Genomic DNA, 12125 nt, shown 5'->3' with positions numbered 1-12125 from the left:
AGGGATAAACTCAAGAAATATGATGAAAACTCCATCTTTTTACCCTTGATGGCAACAATACAATACGTGCCTCGCTACCCCTACTATGTCACTTGCAGAGGACACCGCAAGATTGAACCCAAAACTAAGCACCTCTCCTATTGCAAGAAGAACCAATCTAGTTGGCCAAACCAAACCGATAATTCGAAGAGAAATACAAAGATATCAAATCTTGCATATAAGAATTCAAAGAAGATTCAAATGATATTCATAGATAATCTGGTCATAAATCCACAATTCATCAGATCTCGACAAACACGCCGCAAAAGAAGATTACGTCAGATAGATCTCCAAGAACATTGAGGAGAACATTGTATTGAAGATCAAAGATAGAGAAGAAGCCATCTAGCTACTATCTATGGACCCGTAGGTCTGAGCTAAACTACTCACGCTTCATCGGAAGGGTAATAGAGTTGATGTAGAAGCCCTCCGTGATCGAATCCCCCTCCGTCAAGATGTCGGAAAAGGCCCCGAGATGGGATCTCACGAGTACAGAAGGTTATGGCGGCGGAAAAGTATTTTGGTGGACGCTTCTGGTCGTTGGGAATATTTCTAAATTTATAGGCCAAGAATTAGGGTTGGAGGACTCCTGGGGGCCCACAAGCCAGGAGTCCCCCCTAGGGCGCGCTCTGAGGGCTTGTGGAGCCCTCGGGACTCTTCTGCCTTCCTCTCCAAGTCCTATGTGTGTCTTCTGGTCCAAGAAAAATCATCGCGAAAGTTTTATTCCGTTTGGACTCCGTTTGATATTCCGTTTCTGTAAAACTCAAAAACAAGGAAAAAAACAGAAACTGACACTAGACTCTAGGTTAATAAGTTAGTCCCAAAAATAATTTAAAATACATCGAAAACAGATAATATAATAGCATGGAACAATCAAAAATTATAGATACATTGGAGACGTATCACTGGGTGGTGGGCCCAATGGGCCTCCCCTATGGTGCTTTCTTGGCTCCCAAGTTGTCTTCTGGTAAAAAAATCTCCAAAAAGTTTCGCTGCATTTGGACTCCATTTGATATGGATATTCTGTGAAGTAAAAAACATGCAAAAACAGCAACTGGCACTTGGCGCTATGTCAATAGGTTAGTCCCAAAAAATGATATAAAAGTTGTTATAAAATGAATATAAAACATCCAGGAATGATAATATAACAACATGGAGCAATCAAAAATTATTGATACGTTGGAGACGTATCACCCTCTCACAAACTAAGAGGTTGCCACTTTCAGCAAGCAAGTAAATGTCACCACTTCCAATGTCTTGACTGATGTTCAGACTCAAGTTGCTCCTCAAGCTCCGCCAAAGAAGATACCTGCCCGAAAAAATCATGCTACCACTGTCACGATGAAACAACATGTCAACACAACTCCACATCCAGATGTTATAAACTTGAACGATTAGGTGGTGGAAGCCCCTGTGCAAACTGCGAAGCCAGGTGAGCACACTCTGAAGCATGCCTTGAAGACAATCAAGGTGCCTACCACTAATATAGATAGTCCACAAGCTGCTACTCCGAAGGAGAAGGCTACTAAGTTTGCGCCTACCTTGACTCAGCCTCTGGCATCGATGCCTCCCACCGAGCATGTTACTATACAAACAACTCCTATCCAAGAATCCAATGCTCCTCACTACTACAATCACACTTTTATCATGGAACAACTTGATAAATTTGTGGAAAATCCATTCGATGGAGAAGTGGCCTATTTGCCCATTCCTGCTGAAGTCATTGAAAAGGCCACCTCATACAGGAAATGAGAGAAGATGCTGCCAAAATCAACACACTGTCTGCTGAGCTGCTTGACCTTGACAGTTGAATGAAAACTGCCACTTCAAAATTTGTGATTAAAGAGCTAAAAAATTCTTACAAGGACGTCAATTGTGCCATGACTCTTCTTCGTCACACGCGGTTGGGTTTCCACTTGGATCTAGACGATTTTTTTTGCAAGATCAGTGAAGAGCATCAAGTCGATGTCACTGGCTATAATGATCTTGTGAAAGGCCATGTTGATCCAGTTGCTCACTAGAAAAGGAAGCAACGAAAGAAACGGCCCAAAGGCAAGTGTCATCTACACCGCAAGAAAATTGGCCTCCCTCAACTGCTGATCACCCAACAAAATAAATGACTCCTAAGCCTATCATTCGCTCAGAGCCCCCTATTCAGGAATTGGAAGCACAACCTTCACCAAGGCTAACTGACTCAGTGCATGCGGCCTCACCTATTCGAATAGTATCTCCCACCAAGTCTGCTCCTGAAGAAGGAGAACTTATTCATTCTGAGATTCATGCTCCTCCTCCTAATGATATAGTTACTTTGGAACCAATGGTGGTCGAGCAACAGCAACAGCCGCCCGAGCAAAATCCCTCTGTGCATCGATCAGAACCACAACAAATGGCTTCACCCATGAGTCAAGCTCACCTCCCTCCACCTCCTTTCCAACCAGGAAGCTCGTCCTGGCATCAACACATAGGACCAGGTAACACTACTTTCTACTTTGTTTTCTAATTTGGAGGTTGCCAAGTCAATTTTACATGTGCAACTCTACTTCTGTAAGCAACCCATCGGCATAGTTCACGCAATCCATGCAGTCACTAATGGTGAGTGGTGGTGATTCATTCTTAGAGGGCATCGACGATGATGATGACCAAGTTGCACACACCTATGACTTCTCTTAAACAATGTTTTACACTCCACCACCACCACCACCCATGTAGGATACAAAGAACACAAACGACGGAGATCTCTACGGTCGTGGTTATCGTCAGCCTCATCCACCAGCTCAGTGCTTATCGCCTTCCGGTCCTTGTCCGAGGAAGCCACAAGTTCACCGTAGTCCCCGGGAGTGATATGATTATCTATGTATAACACATATCTCCATCCATGTTAGTTTCAGACTTTTCTCATGTGTGAGTCATTATCAATGTACGAGACATGATTTTATGTATGTGTTACTATTGCACTTGCTTACATGTGTGATCCATTATCAATGTACGAAACATATTTGTTTTCATGTTGCCTTCAAGTTTTCTCTTCATATGATAATTCTGATGAAGAGATTGCAAACCAATAGAAATTGCGACACACTATGATATGAAATTAAGATACAACATGATGCTCCTAGAGTAAGACACTACAGACTAATTCTACAACGTCGTGCAACAACTAAATGAAGTCATCATCACTATTCACGTTAACACGGGGCTTCCAGTGGTCTTCATGATTACGTCCAAGTGTTACCTGAACCATTTTCTCTGGCATAAATTCATCAGCGCAATCGTAATCAGCATTGGCTCCCTTCGATGATGCTACACTCTTACTTGATCTACCACTCTTCAAGATGGCACAACCCTTAGATCTATTATGAGCTCATTTGCTAGGCATAAAGTCATCACAATCGTCTTCAATCACTTTCTTGGAGCTAGAGCCACCCCTCGCCGATGCAACACTCTGTCGCGTTACTCTCACCTCTGGTATAGGGCCCCAAATACTCTTCATCCATCCAAAGTTTAAGATATCCTTGTTCAACAATTATGTGTCCTCGGGATACCTCTGAACATTTGAAACAATAATAATAACATAGTTACATACTAGCATATGGTCTAAATTGGTGCAAGCTGAAATGAAATATCAATTACCTTAATGTGATCCTCGTATTGCTTCTATGGAAAGCTATTCTTGGAGTTTCAACAAGTGGAGCAGACCTACCAATAATGTGGGCACCCATATATTTGAGTTTAACTACCTTATCACAGCTTCCACGCAATCGGAAGAGTTCTTGTCAAATCTCCTCAAGTTCCTTTCCGGGCACTTCTCCAGGAGACCTCGCCGGGAAAAGCACTTACCCAACTCCATCGGGTTTCTATCACTACTAACTAATTATTCAAAACTCACAACTCACATACCATGCCTTTTCATTCTTGCGGCATTGCACAAGAGCAAACGAGACATCAATGGAGTAAAACCGCGGGAATTGTCGTCGGACATGACTGGAAATATTGCTAAGGAAAGATGCAGATGACAACAAGCGAGCGGGTGGTTTTATAGAATGAGGGTAAGGGGTTCGCGAGAAAATTGGACGGGAAAGAAAATGACAGGAAGGAAGATGACGAGAAACAAGATGTCGGGAAAGAAATTGGCGGGAATAAATGGAAGGAAAGGGTTGACGGGAAAAAAAGAGCGGGAACGCTACATGGTTAAGGTGGGGAAACCATGTACTCGACAAGATAAACCAGTTGTCGAAAAAGGACTCTTCGACCTGGTAAAAACCACAGAGTGGTGCCATGCAACTTCGGTCTACAGTTTACGCGAAGAGTTGGGCCTGAGAGGCCTCTTTGAACTAGAGTAAACTCTTCGGCCTACGGAAAACCAAAGAGTGCTTTTCGGCCCATAACTGCGTCTCTTCGGCTTAATATACACCGAAGATCAATCGTCGGCCTAAAGTAGACTGGAAAGTTCCTCTTCGACTTCAGCAGGCCGACAGGTAATAGTATTGGATTTTTTATTTAGGGCGTATATTTTTTGAATTTGTTATTAAAAATAATATATTTTAAAAAAAATCTACTCCTTTAGCACTAGATATTCTAGCTTCTCGGACTCTTTGTCCTTGACTTAATTTCTCATTTACTTTTTTCTGCGGGGATTTCTCATTTACTTGTAAAGGACATTACAATCATTCGAGGAATAAAGTCTATTTGCTGTAAATAAAATAAATAGTTGCAAGAGAATAAAAAGATTAAAACTTGTTTAATCGCTCGAAAACAATGCTCATCAGTTGCTCAGTTCCCAAAGGCCAACACGCTGGCCTCACGCCTTCCCCCATTCGATTCCCCGCTTTGTTTTTCCTTTCCACGTTGCTCCCTCCGCCTCATCTGCTCTGCTCATCATAAAACCTCCCACTGCCTTGCCTCGCATCCCACCGCAATACACCACTCACCCCCTCACGCTCTCGCTCATCACCCCCCCAACAACTAACTCCACCACCACAGTATCAATCAGCCATGGGCGCCACGGAGGATTCCTCCTCCGGCTCCGAGACCACCACCTCGTCCTCGGTGGAGGCCCTGGCCTCGCCGCCGTCCCCGACGGCCACCACCGCGTCGTCGAAGAAGAAGCGGCCGCGCAACGACGGGCGGCACCCGACGTACCGCGGGGTGCGCATGCGGAGCTGGGGCAAGTGGGTGTCGGAGATTCGGGAGCCCCGCAAGAAGTCGCGCATCTGGCTCGGCACCTTCGCCACCGCGGAGATGGCGGCGCGCGCGCACGACGTGGCCGCCCTCGCCATCAAGGGCCGTGCCGCGCACCTCAACTTCCCCGACCTCGCCCACGAGCTCCCGCGCCCGGCCACCGCCGCGCCCAAAGACGTCCAGGCGGCCGCCGCACTCGCCGCCTCCGCCGACTTCCCGGCCTCTGCCACTGCAGCTGCCAATGCCGGCGCCAAGAACCCCGACGGCCCGGAACACAGCGGCGCCTCCGCCTCTGCCTCCGCCTCTGCCTCTGCCTCTGCCTCGCCGCCGCCTGACACCGCTGAGGATGCGCTGTTCGACCTCCCCGACCTCCTCTTCGACCTCAGACACGGCCCTCCGTCCTGCCAGCTTTCGTGCGCCTCCTCGTGGGACGACGACGTGGCCTTCGCCGGCCCTGGCGCCGGCGTGTTCCGCCTGGAGGAGCCGCTGCAGTGGGAGTACTAAAGCCAGGCGCCAACTCGCTCAGTCACCGGTGCCATCAAACCGCGCCGCCGCTGCATGCATGTATGGCTCGTTCGTTTCCACATCGGGCCGGAAATCATTTCGAAACCATTGGAGAACCAAAAGAAGGAAGCAAAACCACTGGAGTACTACTAAATTTAGGAGTGAGACCATGTACAAATTGGGGTTAGCCTTGTGTTCTTTATCGTATTTGCTTTGCGTGGATTCTGGGGCAAGAATATGTTTGTGTGTGCAATTAACAGCGCATCTCCTTTTTATTCCTTCTTTTTTTAGTGAGCGCTAGTGGTCGAGCGGGATTTGTTGGACTAATGCGGCACGAAATGCTTTAAAGACGCACCTTTTAAATTACGGCGATATTCGACCGGTCCTTTCACTCCACTGATCCGGCACAAAGCGCCGGCAGCAATCATGCATTCAACCTCGACCCCATATTCTGGCCGGTTGATTAATTTGATCTTCTCTTTTTATATGATGAGGCTGGAGTTACATATTTTTATTCGTCCTTGGAAATTACTTGAGCTTTTACAATTTCAATCCTTACAAATTAGAGCTGGAACCAGTTGAAAATAAATTTATTTTTTTGCAGGAGGTTGAAAATATCACGCGCTCAGCTCGCGAATAGGTACGTACTTACGTAGGGCTGTAGCGAGCCGGCCAGGAGGGGGAGAGCGATAGCGACATGGACTGTACAAAAAGCGGGCTGCTTGTTGTAAACCCGCGGAGAGATCCGTGCCTGTATCGCGCGATCGGTCGCCATCGTCGCTGGCTGGCCCGGACGAGCGTGCGCCGCTTGCGTGAGTACGGGCCGGGTCGCTGGCTCGGCGGTGGAATATTTTGGGCGCGTCCGCCTCGTCGGGAGCCCGTTGGCGTGGATCGTCCGTCGCTGACATGCATGCATGGGAGGGGAGGGATAAGAGGACAGCGGAGTGGTTGCGCGCGTGTAAATGGCGCCATGTTTACGTACATTTTGGCCGGGGTGGGGAGAGCGTCGTACCGCGAGGATAAGGCGAGATCCCGAGCCGCTGCCTCCCTCCTCCCCGATGCTCCGTCGCCGTGTGAGTTATTGCGACTGCTGTGCTGTGTGTGTGTGACGCCTTGCCATGGTCCGTCGTGGAGGACAGTGCGTGCGTGCATGCATGCATGCGCATGAGCGAAAGTGTGTGGGATATAGCTGTACAAGTGTGAGGTGGATGCACGAGACGAGACGAGAGCGCTGCCATGCCATGCCACGGACGGAGATGGGTGATGGCTGTGGTGTACGACTATAGGACAACTAGCTTTCTTTTTGAGAGGGAGAGGACTGGTGGTACAACTCTACTAGTATTTCATTTTGATGATGGAGTACGTCTGGTCAGGACTAGGACAAAGACTAAGCTTGTTGACCATCGTCCGTGTTAGCGGGGATTGGATCCTTGTTTTCGGGTTTTCCTAACCTATTCGCACATGCGTTATCAACGTGTTCCCTCCGGGAGGAGCCTTCTACTAGGTCGTGTCGTGCGTATACTGTTCCTACTATAAAGAATTTCCAACGCTGACCCTCAAACCGCCGCATACGTTATGACTGTGCGGTCCAGACCCCGGATGTCATCCAATATGGGCATGTGTCGTTCATCGAGCAGTCCGGACCATGTTTTTTTCGTAAACTGAAACCAAACATAGAGGGCATTGCGGGAGTACGGACACGAGACATATGAGACTCTTAGGGCATCTCCAGCCGTTGAGGCCCCCCGGGAGGCATTTTTTTCGCCGCTTGGGGGGCTGCCGGCGTAACATTTAGTCTTGGGGTGAAAATCTATCCACTCGTTGGCCCCTCCCACGCGCCACTCGTAGCCACCGCACGCCCTCGCGCTGCTCGCCGCCCTTGCCACGGCGCCTCTGGCTGCTCGCCGCCCTCACCACGGCGCCGCTCGCCGCCGTCCAGCGTCCTCCCCCTCCCTCCCTGTCGGCGCGAGCTTGGAAACAACCCAGAGGTGGACTGCAGCGGCGGCAGCGCGAGCTTGGAGGCGACCCGGAGCTGTGCGAGCTCGGCGGCAACTCACACTGCCGCCGCGCGCGCCTGCAGCTCGGCCCGCGTGCCCCGCCCTTGCAGCTCGTCCCGCCGCGCCGGCCTGCTCGGCACCACCGCCCGTCCGCCGGAACGGGGGCAGCGAGGCGCCCCTGAGGCATTGCGTGGTGAGCAGCAGCTGGTCGGACGCGACGAGGCGGCGGACCCCGGAGCGCACCTTGTAGACGAAGTGCGCCCAGATGCCCCGGCCGAGCGCGACCACCTCCTCCTCGATCATCTCCAGGTCGCCGGCGAAGCCGCAGCCAGCTGAAGGCCCCAGTCCCACCAGCGCTTGAGCGGGCCGCCCGCGAACTCGGCGGCGAGCGACGGCGCCGACCGGGTCCGCCGGAACGCCCACTCGACGGACGCGTAGGAGATGGGCTGGATCTTGCGAGGTTGGTGGCCATGGCGACCAAGCGAGGAGGAAGGAGATGGTCGAGTGGAGGCTTTGATCGCGCGAGCGCGAACCCCGCCCCGGCCATGCGCGCTATGTGCGGTAGGTGATGGAAGGAAAGAAAGAAGAGAGAGGAGAAAGAAAAGAGAGAAAGGGGAAGAGAGAGGAGAGAGAGGGGAGAGAGAGGGGCTGACGAGTGGCCCTGTGCATGCAAAAGGCAACAGCCGGCGTCCCCAGCTGCCCCCCGGGGGGCTGGGTTTGGGGTGGTAGTGTCGGCCGTAACTTTCGCGAAATCCGGCGAAAAACGGGTCTCTGGGGGCCTGACTGGGGCGTTTTTTGCCCGCCGGCGCCCAAAAAGTGGCTTGGGGAGGCTTGTTGGGGGGCCGGCTGGAGATGCCCTTACACCCATGGTCCACCCAAAAGGAAGGTAGAGCCCGTCCTTTTGTAGCATCCCGCACCGTTTCCTCGCAAAAATCCCCCCACTCTCTTCTTCCATCCTGCCGCTTTTCACCCAATTCGCGCCCTTTTCTCCCATATTCTTTGTTGTCGCTGCCGACTCATGGAACCGGAAGAGGACCTGCCAGAGATAGAGGTGGTGGATGTGCAGGAGGATCCAAGCATCAACCTCGCCCGGAAGATCTACTCGATGACGCGGCAAAATCACCGCGTCAAAGCGAAGGCCGCAAGGAGGCAACACTCATGAAGCGGAAGGAAGAAGGAGGGCGTGCTGATGCCGTCCGTGGCGGTCGGCGTGCTTGTCACGGACGTGGTGGAGGTCGCGGAGCCACAATGGCGGCGCCCATCCTGCAGACACCGCCATGGCCGGGGCATTACAAGGCTCCATACTACTACACAGCCAAGCAGCTTGGTAGGCAATCCACGGCTACCACCATCAGGCAAGTGCCTTACATCATCGTCTTAAACGCGGTGCCGCTGCTCTTCTCAGAGTCTTCTTCGCCACAGCTCGCCCAGGCGCGGACCGCGGGCGGGGAGCACATGGGTGCCCGTGTGATGTTCACTGTTATGCCTAAAGCGAGGGGGCGCGTAAGACGACGCAGATAAGAAGATGTTCGACATCATCCAGGACAGAGGCGGAGGAGGAGGAGGTTATGAGGACGGGCAGGTGGAAGACTCAGATCCCATCCCGTCCGGCAACTACACCCACACGCATCAAGGCTACACCCAGATCGGCACACAACAGACGCGCATGGGAATACAGCAACATGATTGGGCCGCCGGACAGGCGCAGGAGGAGGAGGTTCATCTTATTATGGCGGCGGCTCCGGGAGACCTAGGGGGCATTGCCTTTCGACGTACCTTCGCCCCCCTTGAACGGGACCAATGGAAGGAGTTGCTTCAATGTGTCGCCCTGCATACCCCCTCCTTGGAGTAGGACGCCATCTCTTGGCACCTAGAGCCAAGTGGCGTGTTCTCAACAAAATCCATTTATCAGGCGATTGTAGCCACCCCTGGCCCGGAGGATCTCAACGTCATGTGGAGATCAAACTGCCACTGAAGATTCGTATCTTCCTTTGGCAGTGGGTTTGTGGTCAGCTGCCTTTGGGTACGTAAGTGCTTCAGCGCAACGGCCCTAGTAATGGGATTTCCCCCTTATGCGATGTACTAGAGGACTCCAACCACATATTCTTCTTATGCCCAGCAGCTATCTTTCTGTGCAGCTGTTTCCGGGATGTGGTGGGAGGCACTTGGTGCCACGACAATCTCCCGGAAATGTTCTGGGAGATTCTTAGCTTCCCATGTGTGGTGCGCCCATCCCTCTGGGTGAGGATGGACACACTCGCTTGGACCTTGTGGACTGTTCGAAATAAACTTGTGATTGAACATGTGATTCCATTACATGCGACTGACGCAATCTACAAAATGTGTGGCTTCTTACAGCTATGGAGACCGCTTAGCAAGAGGAGTGATCGAAACAACATCGACTTGATCATCGCGGGCCTTCGCTCCACTGCTAGATCTATTGCTCCGCCGCCTCCTCCACCTCCCCCCGAGCCGGATTAGTTACCTTCCTTTTATTAAGGGGATGTTGTGTTGTACCCTCAGCAAGACTTATTTGGATCCTGTTCTTTTTCTTTCCTTCTTTGTTGTTGAACTTTTAACCTAAGACCTCTCTTGTGGATGGATGTTGGTGCGGTTGCTTTAAATATAAAGCGGGAGGAAACCCTTTTTCATCAGGAGGTGGAGGAGGATGAGGACAGCGAAGACGATGATCCAGATGATTTTGTCGGTGATCCAAAGAAGAAGGATAGATGAGAAATCTTCAACAATGAGGGAGGACAAGCTCTTGTGCGATGCATGGTTCGCCACTAGCCTCGATCCGATCCATGGCATGAAGCAAAAGGGCTCAACTTTTTGGGCCAACATTCACACATGGTTCCATGAACACAAGCATTTCGCACCCTACTCCAACGCGGTCATCCGCAACCATGAACCAAAGTCCCTCACCCATCGATGGTACACCATCCAAGAGGCTGTGTCGAAATATTCTGGCCATTTGGCACATCTCATCGCATGGTGGCCTAGTGGTGCCCCGATCACCGAGCAAGTAAGTTCATTGGCCGGACATGCGTAGTTTTGTAGCCGGATATCCATAGTTTTGTTGATCATTGGCCCGATATGCATAGTTTAGTTGATCACTAGCCGGATATGCATAGTTTTCCGATCACTTGCCGGATATGCAGAGTTTTGGTGATCATTTGCCGGATATGCATAGTTTTGCTGATCATTTCCAGGATATGCACAATTTTCTAGCCGGATATGCATAGTTCTACTAATCATGGGGCGGATATGCAGAATTTTGTAGTCGGATATGCATGTTTTTGCTGAACATTACCGGATATGCATAGTTTTGTTGATCATTGTCTGCATATGCATAATTATATTGATCACTAGCCGGATATGCATAGTTTTATTGATCACTAGCCGGATGTGTATAGTTTTTTTGATAATGTTTATTTTGTAGCCTTCTAGTGTGTGTGTACGGTGTTCATGAAGTTGGAAAAGAAAAACTTCACCATACATGATACGTCTCCAACGTACCTATAATTTTTTATTGCCCCATGATTTTATATTGTCTGTTTTGGATGTTTTATATGCATTAATATGCCATTTTATATTATTTTTTGGACTAACCTATTAACCTAAAGCTCAGTGCCAGTTCCTGTTTTCCCTGTTTTTGAGTTTCGCACAAAAGGAATACCAAACGGAGTCCAAACGGAATGAAACCTTCGCAATGATTTTTCTTGGACCAGAAGACAACCAGGAGACTTGGAGATGAAGTCGGAGGAGCCACGAGGCGGCCACAAGGATGGAGGGCATGCCCCACCCTTGTGCCCCCCCCCCCCCCGTGACCCTCCTGACCTAATTCTTTCGCCTATATATTCCCATATATCCCCAAACCACTAGAGGCATCCACGAAAACACCTTTCCACCGCCGCAACCTTCTGTACCCATGAGATCCCATCTAGGGACCTTTCCCGGCACCCTGCCGGAGAGGGATTCGATCATGGAGGGCTTCTACAAGAACTCTATTGCCCTTCCGATGAAGCGTGAGTAGTTTACCACAGACCTACAGGTCCATAGCTAGTAGCTAGATGGCTTCTTCTCTCTCATTGATTCTCAATACCATGTTCTCCTCGATGTTCTTGGAGATCATTCGATGTAATACTTTTTTGCGGTGTGTTGGCCGAGATCCAATGAATTGTGGATTTATGATCAGCTTATCTATGAATATTATTTGAATCTTCTCCAAATTCTTATATGCATGATTTGATATCTTTGTAATTCTCTTCAAACTATTGGTTTAGTTTGGCCAACTAGATTGGTTTTTCTTGCAATGGGAGAAGTGCTTAGCTTTGGGTTCAATCTTGCGGTGTCCTTTCCCAGTGACCGTAGGGGCAGCAAGGCACGTATTGTATTGTTGCCATC

At 50.1% G+C, this 12125-nt stretch overlaps 1 protein-coding gene across 1 annotated transcript; it reads left to right on the top strand.

Moving 5' to 3' along the window:
* Positions 1 to 4933: 4933 nt before the first annotated feature.
* Positions 4934 to 6093, top strand: LOC123134307 (ethylene-responsive transcription factor ERF039). Its single transcript, XM_044553575.1, has one exon. It carries the CDS (start codon positions 5032 to 5034, stop codon positions 5719 to 5721), a length of 690 nt encoding a protein of 229 aa, XP_044409510.1. The 5' UTR covers positions 4934 to 5031; the 3' UTR covers positions 5722 to 6093.
* The last annotated feature ends 6032 nt before the right edge of the window (positions 6094 to 12125 follow it).

The sequence above is a fragment of the Triticum aestivum genome, chromosome 6B (genome assembly GCF_018294505.1).
Source record: "Triticum aestivum cultivar Chinese Spring chromosome 6B, IWGSC CS RefSeq v2.1, whole genome shotgun sequence".
NCBI classification, from domain to species: domain Eukaryota; kingdom Viridiplantae; phylum Streptophyta; class Magnoliopsida; order Poales; family Poaceae; genus Triticum; species Triticum aestivum.
Note: the sequence above shows the minus strand (reverse complement) of the source record. Positions and strands in the feature narration are given on the sequence as shown.

Bases quoted from the DNA above. Each gene is read 5' to 3' on its own strand.
- LOC123134307 (XM_044553575.1), top strand. From the start codon at position 5,032: ATGGGCGCCACGGAGGATTCCTCCTCCGGCTCCGAGACCACCACCTCG.